This window comes from Phacochoerus africanus, chromosome 14 (genome assembly GCF_016906955.1).
Source record: "Phacochoerus africanus isolate WHEZ1 chromosome 14, ROS_Pafr_v1, whole genome shotgun sequence".
Classification (NCBI taxonomy): Eukaryota; Metazoa; Chordata; class Mammalia; order Artiodactyla; family Suidae; genus Phacochoerus; species Phacochoerus africanus.
Genome location: NC_062557.1, coordinates 56,590,193 through 56,612,056, shown reverse-complemented (window position 1 = coordinate 56,612,056; position 21,864 = coordinate 56,590,193). Strand labels below are relative to the sequence as shown.

General features: G+C 50.6%; 1 protein-coding gene across 4 annotated transcripts in view; it reads right to left on the bottom strand.

The window, feature by feature from the left end:
• Positions 1 to 21,864, bottom strand: part of ARHGAP44 (Rho GTPase activating protein 44) — a 153,563-nt gene that overhangs the window by 29,120 nt on the left and 102,579 nt on the right. For all 4 annotated transcript variants that reach the window (XM_047758821.1, XM_047758820.1, XM_047758823.1 and 1 more), the window contains exons 5-10: positions 19,681 to 19,792; positions 18,636 to 18,712; positions 14,886 to 15,003; positions 5,864 to 5,932; positions 3,524 to 3,605; positions 2,979 to 3,106 (exon numbers count right to left, since the gene is read on the bottom strand). In XM_047758821.1, coding sequence (XP_047614777.1) covers positions 2,979 to 3,106; positions 3,524 to 3,605; positions 5,864 to 5,932; positions 14,886 to 15,003; positions 18,636 to 18,712; positions 19,681 to 19,792 — 586 coding nt within the window. The remainder of the gene's footprint in view (positions 1 to 2,978; positions 3,107 to 3,523; positions 3,606 to 5,863; positions 5,933 to 14,885; positions 15,004 to 18,635; positions 18,713 to 19,680; positions 19,793 to 21,864) is intronic.

Below are 21,864 nucleotides of genomic sequence, written 5' to 3'. Positions count from 1 at the left end.
GTGTGTATATGTGCGTCTTTGTGTGTGTCTCTGGGTCTGTGTGTGTGTGTCTGTGTGTCAGGAGGCATGGGGCTATACTTTCAGAAACTTGTAGAGTCGGTGCCCTCAGGGGACGGGCAGACAGGGTGGTTTGCGAGGGAGCGGTGCCTCCTTTGGTTTCTCCACGTTTCATCTTAAAGCTACTTTTCAGTGACTGTCGCCTCTTCCAAGGGAAGTGCTGCAAAAGTGAGCTCTGCAGAGAAAGGGAGGAGGAAGGTGGGGTGTGTGCGGGGGGAGACGGTACAGCTCAGCGTCGGAGGGGACCCCGAGTCACAGGGAAGGTGGACCCGGGGTGAAGACCCGCTGGTCTGTTCCACCTGCTCAGCGGCTCGCACTCTGCGATGCAACCCGGACACGGAGAAACAGGCTGGCGGGATCCCCTCTGCCCCCTAAGCCATTCATGGCCACTCAGACTTCCAAGACCCTTCAGAAGAAAACGCTCCTCAGCTGGAATACTGAGTTTGGGACTTGCCCCGTGGCTCACAGCCTAACTACTCAGCATTGTCTCTGCAACTGACTACGGAGTCCTCTGCCTGCTGAGATGGCTAACTCCCTTCTCAGGATAAGAGATGTCAGATAAACCCATGTCCAAAGCAAAAAATACATGCCCCCCAATATTCACTACAGCACCACTTACAATATCCAAGACATGGAAGCAACCTAAGGGTCCACTGACATGACAGATGAATGGATAAAGAAGATGTGGGACATGTACACAGTGGAATACTACTCAGCCATAAAAAAAGATTGACATCATGCCATTTGCAGCAACATGGATACAACTAGAGATCCTCATACTAAGTGAAGTTACTCAAATGTCATACATCGCTTAGATGTGGAATCTAGTAAAATGATACAAATGAACTTATTTACAAAACAGAAGCAGACTCACAGACACAGAAAACAAACTATGGTTACCAAAAGGGAAGGCGGAGGGGATAAATGAGGAATTTGGGATTAGCAGATACACACCACTACACATAAAATGGATACACAACAAGGTCTACTGACTAGCACAGGGAGAGAGATTTGATATCCTATAATAAACCATAATGGGAAAGATATGAAAAAAATATAAATAGATATAAGTGAATCACTTTGCTGTACACCAGAAAGTAACACAACTGGGTAAATCAACTATACTTTCATAAAAAATTTAAAACGAAAAAACGAGAAAAAGAAACTGGGTAGCACAAAACACAACAAAACCGGAGAGTGAGGAAAGGGGCACGAGGCTGTGGCTGGGCTCGAGGAGCTACACTTCCAGGCTGGGGGCCACCTGAGTCTATTTGTTATCAAAGGAGAAGAACGGCTGCCAAGCAGGGGAAGATGACCATGAGCTTGAGGCCTGGCAAGTGATGGAAAGGCCCAGAAAGGGGGGATGGAGGAGTTAGGAGACAGGGTGGGAACAGCTGGAGGATCCATTCTTCAAGATCCTGTTCCCTCGGATGAGGCATCTGCAGACAGCAATCAATTATTTTCACTTTTGTATAATATCATATAGTTACATTTAGAAACCTCCTTATCTTGCAGAGACACCCAGCAAGGTCCTGCAGATGGAACGGCAGAGCATCTGGGGTGGGTTTCAGGTTGTCCAAGGCAGGGGCTGGGGCAGCCGGTGGAGGCAGCGGGGGAGTGAACTGACCATAAGCTGGGCGACAGGTTCATCATCTCACCTTTATGTCTCTCTGGTTTTCCACCATCAAAAACAAATGTTGGGGAGGAGTTCCCGCTGTGGCTCAGCAGAAGCAAATCCGATTGGCATCCATGAGGATGTGGGTTCCACCCCTGGCCTCGCTCAGTGGGTTGGGGATCTGGCGTTGCCGTGAGCTGTGGTGTAGGTTGCAGATGCGGCTCAGGTCCTGCGTTGCTGTGGCTGTGGTGTAGGCCGGCAGCTGCAGCTCGGATTCAAGCCCTAGCCTGGGAACTTCCGCAGACAGAGGGTTTGGCCCTAAAAAGACCAAACAGACCAACAAAACCCCCAACAACTGCAAAAAAGGATGGGGAAAGAAGAGGTTCCGTTCATCTCCTCTGAGAAACCGTCTTTCAGGGACGGAAGAGACCATCTATCTTTTCATTGACAATATACATGCAAATGCCCGGTACTTTAAAACATGGTAACAAACAAAACACATTTATTCCCCTCCCTTCTGAAGAGCTGAATCTAAAACAGGCCGGGCTTCGAGTGAAACCTTCCCAGGCTGCCTGCTCTTCTGCCGTTTCGCCACCCCCACCCCCACTTGGTCTAGTGGCCCTTGAAGAGCTTACAGAATGTTTGGAATGAGATTTAGTTGATGGATGCAAGACTCATCTCCCCCAGGACGTTCATCAGCCCCCATCTCCCTCTTTTTGATGTGGCTCAGTGGTCAATGCGCTACATAAACACTGATTAGCTGATCAGACCAGAGGAAGGTGGAGAAATGATTTTTATATTTTTTTGCCTAGAAAAAGAAACCAAAGATGAGGTCTAGCTCCTGGGAAACGATTTACCAGCAATAAAAGCAACAGCCATCCATTTCTCATAGACTTTTACATGTGGCTTATAAGAGGTACTTTCTAATGTCTGTATCAATCATATTTTGGGGGTCTCTATAAAGGAGTTATGATCGAAAAAGTCAAAAGGTCTATTTTTTAAATTAGGGGAGAGGGAGGGAATGCGGGGGGGGGGAGCGGAGAATGCCCTGATTGCGTTAAATATGCAGGAAGAAGGGCTGGAGTAGGGCTCTAAGGTGCTGGGGCCAGCGGTCCCATGTCCCCCAAGCCGCCACTGTCCGTGGAGAATCAAGGCTCGCGGGAAGAAGCAGGGGCTGTAGGGTGTCTTCACGGGTTTGGATTCGCGGGGGCGGGTGGGGCGGGTAACAGAGGAGGAGGTCCTGGAGGCTCCACCCCCTGGGCGGGAAGCCCCGCCCCAGACCCGGCCAGGCTGCGCCCAGACGCACCTCTTCCTGCATCCCGCATTCAAGCAGCATCGTCACACACGCCTCGATGGGGAAGGCGATCTCCCGGCCGCTGATCGTGAGGTGCTCCTCCAGGGGCTTCCCGAAGGAAGGCTTCTCCACCCAGGCCTCTGGGGGCGGGCAGAGGCGGTGGGTGAGAGGGTCGGCGGAGCCCACCCGCCCAGAAATCTGCCTTTCCTCTCATCATGCCGCTTTTCCTAAGTCTCCCAAAGACACGGAAACCCAGCAGAGCCTCCCTTCCTGCGGTTCGGGGGAGGGCGGGGGGGGGGGTATGCCCGGGTTCCAGGGCACACCCGCCGCATTCCCGACGGGCGGGCGGCAGCGTGTGCCAGCGTGCTTGGCTTCACTGCCGCTGCCTCGAGGCACCAGCCGGCGGAGATCCAGTTCTCGGCTAACCGTGACCTTGCTGGGGGCGCGGATGGTGAAGGAAGCCAGGGCATCAGCCTCCTCTAGGAGGCGGGCTCTCCCCACCCTCCCACCCCAGCCCCCTACCCCCCATCCCTGCCCCAGGCAGGGCTTGCGCTCACCCTGTTGTGCTTTTATTTGAGGCAACACAGCCTGCAGGAGCGTCAGCGACTTCCTGTGGTACTCGGCTTGCACTTCTATGAGCTGCGGAATTACAACAAGCATTAGCCTTTGCAGAAGGGTGGGGCGCACAGGCTGCCCAACCGCCCCCCCCTCCCTCCCCCATCCACCTGCCGTGATGGGCACGCATCCCCGCTTAGCCTCTGCGGCCCGGGGTGACCACAAGAGGAATTCTGGGAGGCGGGCGAGGGAGGACACCCCGGAGCTGAACCTGCCTTAGACAGCCCACCTTCACTGCTACCCCATCCAGGGGACGCCCTGCCCTTATCTTCATGGCAAAAGGCACCCACGAGGTGCAGCAATAAACCGTCAGTGGAGAACAAGTGAGAAATCCATTTGCCTTCGAGAGAGCGCTAAAGGCCCTGAGCCTCTAAGCAGTGTGATTTCTGCAAAAGGAGTTCAAGATCTAACAGGCTGGAGAGGCTGTGGCTTGATCCACAGTCCTCTTGAATTACCTTGGGAGCTAAAATTGCTTTGGTCAGAGTGAAGCAGCCCTAAGAACAAAGTCCTTCAGGGCATCCTATTCTGCCCAGCCCGCCACGAAAAAAGCTGCTGAGATGGTGGTATGAGCAGACGAAAACCAGCGAACAATAGTCACTTCATGTATTTTCTGTATCTCTGCCCCCTCAAAAAACAAAACAAAACAAAAAAAAAATTTGAGCTTGTGTGCGGGAAGGGGAGGGAGTCACTCTGCCTAAAAGTCTGGTGCAGAGAGTACATGCTGTCACCCCCAAGTACAACTGAAAGGGAATTTGGAGAAAATGAGGAGGTTGAACTAAGCGGTGCCCACATGATAATCAGGCAGCCTAGGAATGCTTGGAATGCCAACAATTTCAAGAGTTTTAGAAACTCTAAAATGAGAGTTCCCGTTGTGGCTCAGAGGAAACCAGACTCGTATCCATAAGGACTAGTATCGAGTTCGATCCCTGACCTTGCTCAGTGGGTTAGGGATCCCTCATTGCTGTGGCTGTGGTGTAAGCTGGCAGCTATAGATCCAATTTGACCCCTAGCTTGGGAACTTCCATATGCTGAGAGTAAGGCCCTAAAAAGACAAAAAAAACAAAAAACAAAAAACAAAACTAGAGAAAGAAACCCTAAAATGAAACAGAAATATTACCTTCGCAAATAAAACTGACGGAATATACTTGAAAAAAGAACCTTTTTTTTTTGGCCTGCCTACAGCATGCAGAAGGTTCCAGGCCAGGGATCAAACCCGTACCACAGCAGCGGCAATGTTGGATCCTTAACTCCTGGGCCACCAGGGAACTCCCCAAATGTTCCTACTTGAAATATAAGTTTCCAAGTTGGGAGGAATACCTACCAGCTCTTTCTCCTTTCTCGGGGTGGAAGAAACTCTAGATCTCTAGACCTCTGGGCCACTGATGTACAGGCAGGGGGAGGGCTGGCCGCCCGCAGCCCCGCCCCACACTCATCCAGCTATTCAAGCCTCTCAGGATTCTTCGTCCTTCTTTCCTTCCCCTTCCTTCCTTATCGTTCTGTCACTTCTTTGACCATAAAGAGATGCTTTTCGATTTGAGTTTTATTCCCATCTTTGAAAGCAGGGGATCCTAACTGTACTTCTAATGGGTATTTTTTTCTTTCAAGTTTCCCCCCCACCCCCTCGTGCTTTGTATTTTCCCCAGTAAACAGCCAGGGACCCAATTATTTGGGCCAGATTATTCAAGTACGGTGACTCAGATCCTGTTTCTCTTTTCTCTAAATCTGCTCTCCCCGTGAGAGACAGGCCAACAGGCACATCAATCCTCATTTACCTATTTGTCACCATCTGGGCAAAAAATTAAAAACAACTATGTGCTGGGGTGGGGTTATCATCTTCTTCTTCCCAAGTTCCTTACTGATGATAGACTGAGGTTTCTCAACCTTGACCATGCGACAATTTGGAGCTGGATAACCCTCCACTGTGGGAGCCATGCTGTGCATTGTAGCAGGTTTAGCGATGAACTTGACCTGCTAGGTGCCAGAAGCCCCTCCCCGCAATGGTGAGAGCCAAAAATGTCTCCAGATGTGGCCAAACCACAGCCATAGATCACCCCGTTGCAATATCTTCATGGATGGGGGTGAATTTTATGCTTAGGTCTTTGGAGAAATCCATACAAAGGAGAACCAGAAGGCAGGGTGTCTTCACAGGTAGAAATGGTCAAAGCCCCGCCCATTTCTGGAACACGTTCCACCAAGGGGCCCTTGCTGAGACCCACGTCCCTTCCTGTCGGCACCGTGATGCCTGCAGACTTCAAACCACCTCCCTTTTTCCAGACCCTTACCGTTTGAAAGTAGTTTGCATAGTCAATTTCTTTGGCCACAAAACTGTACATGTCTGCCGAGAGCTGGTCCTGTGGGAGGAGAAGCACAGAGGGATGAAGAGTGGCTGATGGAGGAATCGACACATCACACAAGAAAGCGCCTTATTTTTCATACTTGACGGATTACAAACTTTGCCCGTGGACATTCCCACGCGTCCCAACCACGGCTCTGGAGGATGAGTAAGTGTGAAAAGAACATCGACGTCAAGTGCTGCGCTAGGGATTTGATCTCACGGGCCACGTGGAGAGCTGGGAAAGCTGCTGTGGGCGAGGGACGTGCCATGACTTCCCTCCATCTCTGCAGCGGGCGCCACCGTCTGAAGCAGCCCCGCCAGGCACAAGCTGTGCTTTCGCTCTCCTCCTTCTGTCCTTTCTCTCTGAGGATGAGTCAGCTTTGGGCTCCTGCATCCTCAACACTGATTGGCTGGTCACCAGCACATGGGGGGAGACAGAAACACACACGCTGGGGGAAGCTGGCTAAGAGAGGTGGGCAGGAGAAGCGCTGCTGATTCCAGACTTGGCGAAACCCAGACTCACCCAACATCACACACGCGAATCTCACAGGGAGATGAGCCCTTCACCATGTGGCTGGACCGAGGGCAGTGGCGGAGGGCTGTGTGTGACTCCAGCAAGTGTCCCCTCTGAGAAGGACTGTTTCCAGTGGCACAGAAACACCTCCAGCATGGTAGATAAAAGTGCTTTTCGAGCAGATGAGGAATTCGGTTACTGACCATATCTTTGGGCAAGCACGTCACGTCTCTAAACTTGTCTATGTAAGGCACGTGATCTCTAACACCGCCCCCCCTCTCTGTTCAGTAGCCTTGACTGACAGTAGAGCTTCAGAAGAGATGCTCAGTTGAGGAGAAAAGAGTCGATCTGTTCAGGTTGAGGCCACCATGCAAACAGCACCCTGATGCTCATGGCAGGATTACTTATTTACTTATTTTCTTGGCCACACCCACGACATAGGGAAGTTCCTGGGCCAGGGGTCAAATCTGAGCCACAGCTGCGACAATGCCAGATTCTTAACCCATTGGGTTGGGCCAGGGATTGAATCCAAGCTGTCGCAGAGACAAGGTCAGATCTTAACCTACTATGCCACAGTAGGAACGGCAGTAGTGTTATTTCTAATTGCTGAGATATGGAAGCAGCCAAAGTGCCCACTGCTAGAGGAACAGATAAAGAAGAAGTGGTATGTACACACAATGGAATATTACTTGGCCATAAAAAGAACGAAATCTTGCTGTTTGTAAAAACAATGGATGGACCTAGACGGTATTAAGCTAAGTGAACTGAGACAGAGAAAAGACAAATACCACAAGAGCGCATAGGTGGAGTGTAAAAAAACAAACCCAAACAAAAACAGACTCATAGATACAGAGAACAAACAGTAGTTGCCAGAGGGAAGGGGGTGGTGGGGGGTGGGGTGGCAGGAGAAATAGGTGAGGGAGATTAAGAGGTACCAGCCTCTAGTTTTACAATAAATAAGCCACGGGCATGGCATACAGAGCATAAGGAAGATGGACAGTAATACTGTAATACCTTTGGGAACACAGGGTCACTAGACTTATCCTGGCGACCATTTCATAATGCGTGCAAAGGTCAAATCCTGATGCCACACCCCTGAAACTAACATGATGTTATGTGTCAACAATTTTCCCGTACAAATTAAAAAAAAAAAAAAAAAAAAGGAAAAACAGCACCAGAAAGCTGACCCAGATGCTGATGGACTGGAGGCAGGCAGCTACGTGATGCAGGAAGTCTCTCTCATGGAGCCCTGAGCCTTGTGCACCCATCCCAATAGCCTCGGCAGCCCCTCCAGCTGCAGATGACGCTGTCCTCAGGGAGCTCTGGGATGGGCACAGTAAGCTGTTCCCTTTTCCAGCGTCCTGGTGAGGCAAACAAACATCCCGAAAGAGCCCTTGTACACGGGGCCATAGAGCCAAGATGCCAATTTCAGATGAGGGGAAACAAGAGTTCCAGGGAGCTCTCCCAAAGGATGAAATGGCTCTACAACCACACTCTTCGCTTCCACCAGAGCACCCCTACAATGACGCCTCTGTAGGGCCACCCAATCTGTCAACGGTCCAAGAGAAAGCGGTTTTGTCGGGAATTAAGCTCTTCTGCCACCCCAGCAGCAGCGCTGGTCTGGAAACATCTATCACCAGCTTGGCAGGCGCAAGAGGGATAGATTAAGTCAGGGAAACCCAAAGAGCCGCGTGATGAAAATGGTTCCGCAAAGAGAGGAAACAAAAGGAATCTCAGAAGGGAGTAAATGTCACATCAAATCGCCTTCAGCGACGCAGCAGGTGAATCTTAGACAAGCCAGGCCGACTGTGTGTCCTCTGTAATTGACAAGCTGTAGGAGGCTCGGGGGGACAAGTCTGGGAATCAAAAACTCCAGGGGGACCTATTCGCTGGGGAGCCCCCACACTTTGGCTGAGTTTTCCCTCCAAGAGTTCTACCAACTTCTCTCCCCTCCATCAGAAAGGAACAGACCAAGAGGCAGAAAATCATAAGGACTTATTGAATTCAATATAGCAGCCTCAGGCAACTAGACATCATTGACTCATTGACGTCTACAGGAGATTTCACCCAACGGCAGCAGAATGCACTTTTTTTTTTTTTTTTTTTTTAAGGGCGGCACCCGAGGTATACGGCAGTTCCCAGGCGAGGGGTTGAGTCAGAGCTGCAGTTGCCAACTCAGACCACAGCCACAGCCACGCCAGATCCTTAATGCACTGAGCGGGGCCTGGGATTGAACGCGCGTCCTCATGGATACTAGTCAGGTTTGTTCCTGCTAAGCCACAACAGGAACTTCAGAATACACATTCTTTTTGCCCTCACATGGAACATGCACTGCGATAGACCACATTCTGGGCCCTAACACACACCTTAAACTGGAAAAAAGCATCTGTCATACAGTGGTTGTTCTCTGACCACAATGGAATTAAAACTAGAAATCAGTAACAGAAAGAGAGCTGACCAATCCCCAAACACTTGGAGATGAAACACATTCCTAAATAAGAGCCCAATTTAAAACAACTGGGCAAAAGGCCCAGGTAGACACAGCACCGAGGAAGAAATGCAGACGGCAAAGCAAGCACACGAGAGGACCTTCCACAGCAAAAGAGAACTGCACGTTCCAACTACGAGATACCACTGCACACACCTGCCACGGTGGACAGCACCAACGGCTGATGCGGAGGCGGAGGCACTCCACATTTCCTTCCTTGCTGCTGGGAGAGACAGAATGGTAGCACCACTTCGGAAGGCAGTTTGGCAGGTTCTTACAGAACTAAAGATGCTCGGCGTGTAGGATCCAGTAGTCACGCTCCTGGGCATTCACCCAAATGAATTTAAAAAACGCGTGTCTGCACAAAAACCTGCACGCAGATGTTCCGCTTTATTCGCAACTGCCCAAAGTTGGAAGCAACCAAGAGTCCTTCGGTAGGTGAAGGGGTTCGACTGTGGCATAGCCAGGCAAGAGACGACATTCAGCACTAAAGAAAAAGGAAGTGCTCCCAAGCCAGAAAAAGACAGGGAGGAGGCTTAAAGGCATGTGACTAAGTGACAGAAGCCAGTCAGAAAAGGATAGCACTGTGTCACTCCGACCGTAGGACATTCTGAAAAGCAAAGCTGTGGAGCCAGTAAGAGGACAGGGGGTTGCCAAGGGCTGGGGGGATGGAGAGCTGAACCGGCACAGAGGCTTTTGAAAGCGGTAAAAAATAGTGTGTGTGACGCTACAGTGCAGGTGCATGTCATTACACATTCGTCAAAACCCCCAGAAGGTGCAAGTCCAAGAATGAAACCCAATGGAAACCACGGGCTTTGGCTGACAATGAGGTGCCAGCGTGGGTGCACAGAGTAACAGAGTGTCGCTGTGGTGCCAGATACTAGTGGTGGGTGTGGAAAGGAATGTCTTGGTGTCTCCACTTTGCTCTGGTTTTCGCCGAAACACCCTCCTGCGCCTCTCTCCTCTTTCCTTCTTCTCCCAGTAACAATCTGTTTCAAATGAGCCAGCCGAGAAGAATGGACGCCCTGACCTGACCCACGGGAAGGGGACCGGTCCATCGCCTGCGTTAGGGGGCAACAGGGAGGGGCTTTTCTTCTTGGCGCCGCGCCTTTTGAGCACCCGCGCGCTCCTGCACAAGGAAAGCGCCTTGTCGAGATCTCCCCGTGTGCATGTGTCTCATTTTCCGACACCGGCGACCCGAGCCATGTCCCCAACGGTGGGGGAGGGTGTGCTTGGATGGTCTGGGGGAAGCCCTGAGCCACCCCGGGAGCTCCTGAAGTGTCCTAATTTTTGAGACCTTTACTTTCATCTTCAAACATAAGAAAATAACCTGTCTGAGACTCTCTTCCTAACATGAAAATGGAAAGCCTTTCTCGCTGGCCCCTTGCTGCCCACGCCAAAAGAATCTTCTCGGAACCTACATTTTGCCTGAAATAAGTTAAAGGACTCAGCAGCCTGTGGGGCTGGGTGGGGACGAGCTGCCACACGGAAGGCCTGCAGACAATGTCCCTTGTCCACAGCTATTATTTCTCTGAGTTTGGTGAAACCAGCAGGCCAGGCAGCCCCTTTCTGTGGATTCGGTGCCCTGCGCTCTGTTTGGGGCAGGTGATGTGGCCGTGCCCTTCCTCCTTAGTGGAACTGCTGCCTGGCACGTCAGAGAAGATGCCAGCAGTGTCAGGAACATTCACACGATGGGAGCCCTGCCACCTGCTGGCTTCCCATGGGGTGTGGCCATGCTTGCCCTTAGGGCTCATGGCAGTAGGTTCTTCTGGCAGAAGGAATCCCGGAAGGTGAGTGTTCTTCCACTACCCTAAGCCTCCAAATGAGAGGGCACAGGTCCTGCCAGGGTCTCAGGCACTGACCTACCTTCGCACTCATTTTCTAAGAAGAGGAGCTGTGAGTCAAGACTCAGTATTATAGGGAGTTCCCATTGTGGCTCTGTAGAAAGGAATCCGACTAGGAACCATGAGGATGCAGGTTCGATCCCTGGCCTTGCTCAGTGGGTTAACGATCCAGCATTGCCGTGAGCTGCGGTGTAGGTCAAAGATGCAGTTTAGATCCTGCGTTGCTGCGGTTGTGGCATAGGCTGGCAGCTGCAGCTCCGATTGGACCCCTAGCCTGGGAACCTCCCTGTGCCACAGATGCAGCCCTAAAAAGACCAAAAAAAAAAAAAAAAAGACTCAGTTTTGTGACAAAACAGGCTAGAGATCTGTCCTCTGGTTTCCATCTTTTCTGGATTCAAGCTTGATTTTCAAAGAGCAAAGATTCTATATTGGAGAAGAAAAGGAGAGAAAGAAGAGCCACAGTTTTGGAGAGAGAAGGAGAGGGAGGGGAGGGCTGCTGAGGACACGGAGGTCCATGATGGGCTTGGGGGCCACAGCCCCAGGGGAGGCGCAGGCTGGAAAGGGGGAGGTCCAGGTACCACCTTCCAGGGAAAACCCGAGGACGGCAGCCGGCCTCCCTCATTCGTTGCGTGAAAAACAAAATAACGACGCTGCGTCACCCAGCAGGTTTGTTCTCAGGTCCCAGTTTTCTCTGTTACTTCACTGCTCACAGGTCCTTCCTCACCATCTCTCCCCTTCTTGAAAATGTACCAGTGACTTGCATCCCCTCGGACGTATCGGTTTAAGGGTCTCAACGGGGGCCTCAGAAAGAGGAGGGAAAGGCAGCACCAGGCGTGGAGAGTGGGGCGTGTCCCTGTCTGAAATGCGGAAGCCAGGTAGAGATGGGGGGGCTACCAAGGAGACGCAGGCAAGGAAGGCTGCACCTGCCCACCAGCCCGAGGTTCCGTCTCATGGAACCCACCTCAACATGATTTTCTTAGTGGGCTGAAGCTCTCCGGGTCCAAAGATCCAGGGAGCTCTGCATGCGCATCTCTGAGCCTAAACACAGAGAAGCCCCAAGGCCACCTGGACCACCTTCAGCCCACAAGCTCGCCTTTGTGGGGCTGCCGCAGTGTGGGACAGCCTGGGGAGAACACACAAAGGCCTGAAGATAGAAGGGGAAGTGGCCCGTGTGGGGAGAGCCAGACAGCGGGGGAGGAGGCCCGTGATGGGTATTCAGAACAGCTGGCACCCAGTGAAGTAGAAATCAAAGAGAAGTCAGAAGAAAACTTCAACAAAAGTATCAGTGCCTGCTCGCAAGGGGCCGGGCTCAGCACACAAATAAAGCTCCTGCAGCACAATGCGTGGCTTTAGGAACGGGATCTGATCATTGCAGAAGTTCGTGTAATGAAACAGAGGCCACAGACTTGCCAAGATGACCAGGAAAGGGAGTGGGAGTTATGTCACTGAATATTATAAGGGCTACAAAATCATTAGAATAGAAAGTGTAAAGTCTTCTCTCAGGAACAGACAGCAGGTGAATAGACATAGTGCCCAGAAGTAAACCTGAGAAGTCAGGTGGTAGGCTTTCACTTCAAGGGGAGGTGGCTACTCCAAAGACGATGCTGGCATAACTGGCATCTGGGGGGGAAAAAAAATCTCTACCTCAAACCATGCACAAAAGTAGATTTTTACATGCACAAACAGGTATATAAGATGTAGTAGAGACATTAAAAGAAAATTAAAGTAAAAAGATTTCTTAACCTTTAGGTGGCAGGTGCCTGATGGATGAGCTGGGGTCTTCTCCCAATACAGGTACATGACCAAGTTTTTAACGGCAGACATCAGCGTAAACAAAAACCAAAAGCCAACGGCAGGAGATCCTGCTGGGGTGCAATAGGATCAGCGGTGTCTTGGCAGCAGCTGGGACGCAGGTTTGATCCCCTGTCTGACCCAGTGGGTTAAGGATCCAGCTTTGCCACAGCGGCAGCTCGGTTCTGATCCCCAGCCCGGGAATTCCATATGCCGTGGGGCAGCCAACAACAACAACAACAACAACAACAGCAACAAAGGCAATGCAATGGTCGAAAAATCTATGACAAAGGAGGCAAAAATATACAATGGAGAAAAGACCGTCTCTTCAGTAAGTGGTACTGGGAAAACGGGACAGCTACACGGAAAAGAAGGAAATTATAACATTCTCTAAGCCCATCCACAAAAATAGCCTCAAAATGGATTAAAGATCTAAGTGTAAGGCCAGATCCTATAAAACGCTCAGGCGAAAATGCAGGCAGATATAAATATGTCACTCTTGCACAAAAACTGCAGCAATATCTTTGCGGATCCACGTTGCAGAGTAATGAAAATAAAAACAAAAACAAACAAGTGGGACCTAATTAAACTTAGAAGCCTTTGCACAGAAAAGGAAACCATTAAAAAAACAAAAAGAAACCAACTACAATGGAAAAAATAAAAATCATTAAAAAAAAAAAAAAAAGACAACCCACAGAATGGGAGAAAATCTTTGCAAACAAAGTGATCAAGAAGGGATTAATCTCCAGAATACACAGATACCTCATACAGCTTCATATCAAAAAACAGGAGTTCCCGTCGTGGCGCAGTGGTTAACAAATCCGACTAGGAACCGTGAGGTTGCGGGTTCGGTCCCTGCCCTTGCTCAGCGGGTTAACGATCCGGCGTTGCCGTGAGCTGTGGTGTAGGTCGCAGTCGAGGCTCGGATCCTGCGTTGCTGTGGCTCTGGCGTAGGCCGGTGGCTACAGCTCCGATTCAGCCCCTAGCCTGGGAACCTCCATATGCCACGGGAGTGGCCCAAAGAAATAGCAAAAAGACAAAAAAAAAAAAAAGAAGTTACGAAGCTTCGACCCTGATGCAGCTGGACGCGTGCATTCAGCAGCCCCTCACACCACCACCTCTTGTGTCTAGTGAACAAGGAATATTGTAAGAAACAAGCTCCAACCGGAGGACACACAAACCTTGGTAAGTGGACAGGGAATGCACAGAACAAAAGGGAAGTCAGCATGAGAGAAGAGTGATTCTGCGAAAACAGGACCAGCTACAGCTTCGCCATCAACTCACGAGTTCCGATGACAGATCAGCTTTATTCCTGATGAGTCGTGGGACTCAAGGACTGGTCAGCCTTTGCTCAGCACCGCAGATCTGGAGGCTGAGAGATCATGAAGGCTTTCGAGATTTTTTTTGTGATGTTTCTACCTCCAGGGAGAAATCCTACCTGACTCTGAATGTCCCCTGAAGGTAAGGTCAGAAGCCCCTGCACAGGGTGGCTGTAAAAGCAGACGCTGAGGGTCAAGAGAAGCCTCGACAGGCTGTGAAGAACAGAGATATTTGCAGGCAGGGTGTCTCCTCTCTGGTGGAACTCTACATGGTTAGACACAGGTACCAGCCCGGTTCCAGAAACATAAGCTATTTCTGTTCCTTGGATCCACACCAAAACTAGCTGAGTTGAGCGTATGCAGATGAACAGGTACGCAGTCTTACAGATGGTGTATTACTAACGAAGCCCCATAAAACATGTGTGGGGAAAGGAGGTGAGAACCATTCGATGACAGATGATGGGGATGGGGTGGGGGAGGCGATGTCACAGCCCAGGGCTGAGGCCCCTCCGCAGCATGAGGCCCCCTCTCCTGCACGTGGCAGGTTTTTTTTTTTTTTTGGTGACTGTCTCCTTGGCGAGCATTTCAACTACACAGATACGCATCTCCCAGGAAGCAAAGGACCAATACAGTGAACTCAGGAGATGGTAAAAGGCGCACAAGAAAATAACTTAATGCCGACGGTGAGTTAAAGATCATCTGTTGCTTAAACTCTCAAGCGTTCTGCGTGGCCTGGAATCTACGATTTCACACGGAAACCGAGGTTATCCGTGCTTTGCCGACCAAGCAGGGATACCAATGACAGCCCGCCACTGCCCCTGCCCCGGTCATCGAGAAAGCCCCAGTTCTCGGGGTTCAGCCTGGGCTCTTTGGAGATGCCAGCAGGTGAGCTTGGGGACACCGATGCAACCAGGGCTCACAATTAAGCTTCCAATAAATCTCCAGTGAACAAAAACGGACACCCATGGACCTGCCCCATCTTTCCAGGTGGAGGGGAGCAATGAGGGGGGTACCCTGCAAATCTCCACTCTGTTGGCTGCCTCCTCCATCTCCTCCCTGAGGGCATCGGCTTTGGCACCCGCAGGCTGTAAGCTGCTGGACAGACTCGAAGACTTGGACGTCTGCTGCCACCTGCCGGGAGACGGGAGAAAAAGGAGACGTGTGAGACAGAGCCCTGGGAACATCTCTGGCTGCAGACAAACAGCTGGTATGGGTACCACCCCGGCAATGACATGTCCTCACTCTGCAGGAGAGGTGGTGGAAAGGTACTCGGTACCCATACCAGGAAAAAGGGCCCAACATCCTCATGGCTGGATGGATGGAGGTAGAGGATGCAGCCCCTTCAGACAGAGCGAGCATCCCCAATCTGCCACCATCCTGCCTACTGTCTTCTGAACCCTCAGGCCATGGGATGTCACTGTTTCTTTCTTCAAACATGGTCCACGCCACTCCTTCTAGTTCCCTGCCTGTCCTGCGGGCATTTGAGTTCTGAAAACATTCACCTACTTGGCCGCAGCCAATCATGGATGCTAAGGTCAGAGGGTGCGTGGATAAGGTTAAAACAAACCTGAAAGCAAAAATCTCCACCAGTAAAAGCACAGGGCAACCTTGGATCCACACTTGGATACCTCATTTCTATTTTTTTTTTTTCTTTTTAGGGCTGTACCCACAGCATGTGGAAGTTCCCAGCCTAGGGGTCAAATCGGAGCTGCAGCTGACAGCCTAGACCAGAGTCACAGCCACAGCAACACCAGATCCAAGTGACGTCTGCAACCTACACCACGGCTCATGGCAATGCTGGATCCTTAACCCACTGAGCGAGGCCAGGAATTGAACCTGCAACCTCATGGACACTATGTTAGGTTCCTAACCCACTGAGCCACAGGGGGAACTCCTCATTTATATTCTCTTAAATATTAACCTCTGGGCAGAGTACCAGCTTTCTGAGGAAGCCCCTTGGGAAATGTTTATGGGGGAAGTACAGATATTTCTGGTTGCTAAGTCTGTATCAGGGAATCACCGAAAGAAGACCCCAAGAGAAGGCTGTTATTCCACTAAGAATAACGCCTCTCCCATGGAGTCTGTAAAACCCACAGCTTATAGGGCCCAGCAAGTAAGACAATAAGCCAGATGGGTCATGACCTTGACAACTCATCCACCCGAGCCTTTATCTCCTTCTTGTCACAGGGACATGAGATCTAAAAGGATCGCTCGGCTCGAAGAAAAACCATCATGTGATCAGGATGACAAGGTCAGGTGATGCCTGGTGTAGCCTCGGGAAGTTAGTGACGGCAGGGAGGGGACGGGGACCTGGCGGGGAGTCACCGGAGGGTGGCTGGGGCTGGTGGGGCCCAGGCAGATGTGGGACCACGAGTGACAGATGTTTCAGTTGACCAGTTGGAAACCATCACATGCACTCATGAGATGAAACGTGGCAACAGTTACATGGTGTCCACTGAACACTATGCAGGAGTTCCCTGGTGGCTCAGCAGGTTAAGCATCCAGCATTCTCCTTGTAGTGGCTCAGGTTGCTACTGTGGCACGGGTTCCATCCCTGGCCCAGAAACTTTCCTATGCTGCAGGTGCAGCCAAAATAATAGTAACAACAACAGCCACACTATGCAGGCCAAACCAGAGAGCTCTGTGGGCTCCATCTGGCTCTCGGACCAGCCAACACGGAGGCAAAAAGGGCAAAATGTTACCCTCATTTAGAGAATCAAATCAACTACAACGCTCTTAGCCAGATGCTCTAAAGTAAACTCAATAAATGTCCTGCTCTGTTAGGAGAACAAGGATATTTGTCCAAGAGAGTTCAGTTCACCAACTTGAATCCCACAGAACGCGTCCTTGGCTGGGTCTCCAATCTTCTCACCTATCATCGTTTTTCTTTTCACAGCCGCACCCGCGGCATCTGGAAGTTCCCAGGCCAGCGGTCGAATCGGACCTGCAGCTGCCAGCCTACACCACAGCCACGGCGACACCAGATCCGATCTGCACCTGTGACCTACCCCACAGCTCACGGCAATGTGGGAGCCTTAACCCACTGAGCCAGGCCAGGGATCGAACCCTCAGAACAGGCTGGGTTCTCAACCTACTGAGCCACAATGGGAACTCCCTCCATCTCTAATCCTTTCCTTATCTTCTAAGCTTCAGTCTTCTCTGAGGATATTAAGATGTATACAATTGGCTTTTGAAGCCACAAGCCAGATTTTCTTGAAGAGAAATGAATACACATAATGGATTTAGACTTCATCCAACACAGGATAAATCAGTTGGATTAGAGAACGTTGCCCAGTGTTGGGGCAGAATGCAAACATCCAGTCATGGAACACGGGACCATGAAGTGCTGATAAGCTATAAAACAAAAACAAAAACAAAAAACTGTGGCGAGGCTTCCTGACCCGAGCCCAACACATAAGAGAGGAGGCGCTGAAGATGGGAAAAAGTTTGTTAAATCATGGACGAGCGGGCTCTGAGGACACTTCTCAGAGCCTCCCCACCACCTGGTGTCACCATGAAACACATGAGGCCAAACCGGATTGGCCACGGCTGTCACCCAGGGGAACCCTCTTTCTAAGGAAGGCGACGGAACACAGGTATGTCAGTGGACAAGGCCAAGACAGCTCTGATGCTGGCGTCCAGCCCCCTGGGCGGAAGCGCTGGGCTGCAGATGCAGGCGTTCCTTCCAGAAGCAGAGAAAAGACCTCGGAACGCAAACCCAGGGGCACGGTGGCCACCACCTCCTGACAGTGGGACCAGTTGCATTTCCACCACCACCTCACGCGACTCCCCAAATGAGGGACTTGAGCGCCAGTGTCGGGAGGCAATTTCCCACGGCGCCAGGATGTGCGGGAAGTCACGCCACACCCCTACTCGCCAGGAACCTGCTCTCTTCCTCCTCGTGCGCTGAGCGGGGAGCTTCAGGTCTGATCAGAGAACAACTTCGACACCTTTCCGATTCCTCCTCCTCTTCCGCTTTTAACAAGCACAGCCTGCCCCGGGCAACAGGCTCTAAAATTTACTAACACAGGCGCTGCCCGTATCCCGCTCGCTTTTACGCTGACCTGATCCTTACAGCCAAGGGCACTGCTTTTCAACTGATGCTGCTGCTACAAAATTTCTTTTTTTTCTTTGCTTTTACAAATGTTTTGTGGCGGCACCTGAGGCATATGGAAGTTCTCAGGCTGGAGGGTGAATCCCAGCCACAGCTGAGACCTACGCTACACCTGCGGCAATGCCAGATGCTTTAAGCCACTGCTCTCTGCCCTTGTCCCTCCTGGCCCTGCCATGCTGCCCTTCATTCTGTATCCTGAATATCTCACCTTTATTCCCACCGCAGGGCCTTGGCCTCTGATCTTTGCACCAGGCATAGACAGCTGTCCACCAGCTCTCTGCCTGGCCGCCTCCTCCTTATCAGACCAAGGATCGGCTCTTCAAAACAGCCTTCTGTTTCACCCTAGGTAATGCTGTAGCCCAGCTTCTCCACGGCCCCTTCCAAAAGCATGCTGTGCTGCTCCTGGATAGGACTTGCAGCTGCTGAAATCACCTCGTGTGCTTGTTCTCGTCCCTGGCATCTATCTCCCAATCAGGCTGCAGCCGCCACGGGAGCCCAGCCCCGCACCTCCAGCGCCCAGCATAGAGCAGGTGTCCGAAACACCTGACGAGTGAAGACGCTCACACATACACCTCCTATCCCCCCCGCCGCAATATGATCACTGCTCCTTCAGAGGAGCAGAAATGAACACAAAGAACCTGCATGGTACCTCGTTCGAGAAGAGTCCATGTCCAGCACCAGCTTTGCTAAATGTTTCCTCTGTTTTTGGATATTTGGGATTTCCACCTGCGGGCACAGGAGAAAAAGGACAGTCAACGTGAAGCCCAAGACAGAATTTTTTTTTTTTTAACTTTTAAAAATTACAGTTGACTTTAAATGTTTCAGGTGTGCGGCAAAGTGATTCAGGACACACACACACACACACACACACACACATATTCTTTTTCAGATTCTTTTTCATTACAGGTTATTATAAGATACTGAGTAGAGTCCCCTGTGCCGGACGGGAGGACCTTGCTGTTTATCTGTTTTTTCATATCGTAGTCTGTATCTGCTAATTCTAAACTCCTGATTTATCCCCCTTCCCCTTTGGTAACCGTAAGTTTATTTGCTATGTCTGTGACCCAGCCTAGATACTTAAGGAACTAATGACAGCTCCCCAACAAGTTTGCTAGAGGTCTCCCAATCCTCATTTTCAGAGGAAATTCTTATCCCCCCCTTTTTATTTGGTTGCATCCATAGCCCATAGAAGTTCCTGGGCCAGGGATGAAACCCACGCCACAGCAGTGACCTGAGCAACAGCAGTGACAACGCCAGATTCTTTACCACTAGGCCACCAGGGAACTCTTTTAGTGTCCTTTAAAGCAGAAAGAAGAGAGACCAATATAGAAAGAAACTACAAGAGGGTCTCTGAGTCTCCTGGATATGAGTCCCCAGCCTGGCTGGGGTGGAGGGGCTGCGGCACGGAGGACTTGAGGTGGGGGAGGGTGGGGGGTGGCGACTGCAGCAGAAACCCTGCAGGGGCGGTGAGGTGAGGGAGCCGTGATGCTGCCAGCCTTGCAGCAGCACCCAAGGAATGCCAGCAGAGGGGATCAGGGTTAGAGAAGGGGGTGAACCACAGCTCAAAGGGCTCCTGTCCACGCGGGTGGGCAGTAACCATCCCCAGTGAAAACCAGGTAAAAGCCAGTGCCAAGGAGTCGGCGGAGGAGTAGCAACAGCCCAGGACTGGACACCGCGGCACCCCCGCTCCTGACCTCGGCCAGCAAGAACAGGGGCTCGATCACATCTCGCTCGACTTGCAGTTCGAAATGAATCAGCTCCTGAGCCAGCCTGTCCTCCGTCTCGCCACAGAGTTTCAGCATCTTCCTGCAACAGGAGGGCAGAAAACCATCCTGAATTCCCGAGGGAGAAAGACGTGACCTGCCTCCTGACGTCACTGCCCCCACCCCCAAAAAAACCCTGCAGAGACCGTGTTCATACAGTGGCCGATTTCCACGCCACCCCGGTGACCAAGCTCTGTGTCTTGTCATTTCTGAAACTGTCTACTTTCTCATCGATGCTGCATACCTACCATGTGCCTGGCGTACAAGGGGATTTGTGGGGACATTAAGAGAGAGGTGGCGAGAACAGGCTCCCACGCGCCAAATCCTAAAAAGAGCCGGACGCTTCTACCTGCCGAGACCATTGGAGAAAACTGCTAAAAGAAAGCTACACACCAACCAGCATCCTCGAGCACACACCAAACCCCCAATTCCACGAGGCTATAACAGAAAGGGAACTCCTTCCGCTAAGCCATGAACACTTATTTAATACAGGACGAGGGGACGATTTTTCAATGAAAAACTGACAGGGAAAACCATGTCAACGTTTATTAATAACGAATGAATGACAGAAAATCCCAATGAGCAGGAAGTTGTGCCATATTCCTAGGCGGGAGAATACAGTATTTCAAAGATGTCCCTTTACCCTAGATGATATATAAGCGGTCCTCTCCCTACAGAGGACCGTGTGAACTGAAAGTCATGCAAGCAGTTTTCACCAATGAGGAGAGGTCACTGTCATTCTAAGGTTAGTATGTACTTTTCCCATCCATATTTTTTACTTTCATTGCAGAGGTATGTGTTTACATACAGTATAGAATAACAGCTGCTTCCCCTGGCTCAACTGCTGGCTTTTCACATTCATCATTCTGGTTGAGCTCATTCTGCACGTATCAAGATGGATAAGCCCCAAACATAGTGCTGAATGTCAAAAGCAAACAAAAGAAGGACAGGTTCAATGTCACGCTGTGGATATAAACTTTTTTACCTGGGTTAAAAGAGGGTCCCTCTCCATGAGATGCCTCTTCCTATTTTTTTGGTGATTTCTGTATTGGGATCTTTTTATTTGTAGGAGTTCTTTATACTTAGAGATATTTGTATGGATGGAGAGCAGACATAGATTCTTCCAGAATTTCAAAGGCACTGTTCAATCATCTTCTGGTTTTCGTTACTGCTTTTAGTAAGTCTGGAAGCCTTCAGATTTCTGATCCCTTGTTTGTAAAAAAATTTTTTTTTTTCTCTAGAAGGTACAGACTCTCTTATTTATCACTAATACTCACTGTGGGGTGCCCTGGCATAGGTTTAATTTTTCCGATTATACTGGGAGCTCAATGGGCCCTTTCAATCAGGAAACTCACATCCTTCACGTCCGGAAAACACTTTCGGATTCTTTTTTAAACTATGGTTTCTTCCTCACCTCTTCTTGGAGTTCCTGTCATTCAGGCCTAAGATGGCCTGGATAGATCCTGGGATTTTCTAACGTCCCCATTTCCTGTGTCCCCGTCTTCTGCTCTCTTTACCGGATGATTTCTTCAACTTCATCTTCCAAACCTTCGACTGAGAAGGTCACGATTTTCACTTCTGTGAGTTTGCTTTTGATCCCTGAGCCTTTCTTTCCTGGACGTATGTCTTAATTAACATCCTGCTGTTTTATTTCACAGATGCAGTATTTCCTCCTGTGGAAATGTAAGGACCGGTACCCAACTCTCCGCTGTGCCCGGTGTCCCGAGTCTAAGCATGCTCTGTTTTACCTCCTCCAGAGGATAAAGCTCCAGACTGTAGAGGGATGAGTTTCCTGGGGGTGTGGGTAACAGCTGCGTCTCTGACCAGCTTTCAGCCCCCATTCGTGACTTTTATCACCACTACTCCTGAGATGCCCAGGCGCCCAATTCCTGGGCCTTGTGGGCATGTCATGGTCTACCCGTCTCTGCTCTCAGCATATCCAGCTCCTGGCTTGGGCATCCGCTTGCTGGGACTTGCAAAATCAGGTCCCAGCCAATCCTACGTTGCTTTGCAGCTCACAGAACGGCGTCTTCTCTCCTGTTCTCCTGCCTTTGTGGGTTTAGGTCTTTTGAGGGAAAAAAACCAACCAACCCTTGATTGTAGCGGATTTGGGAA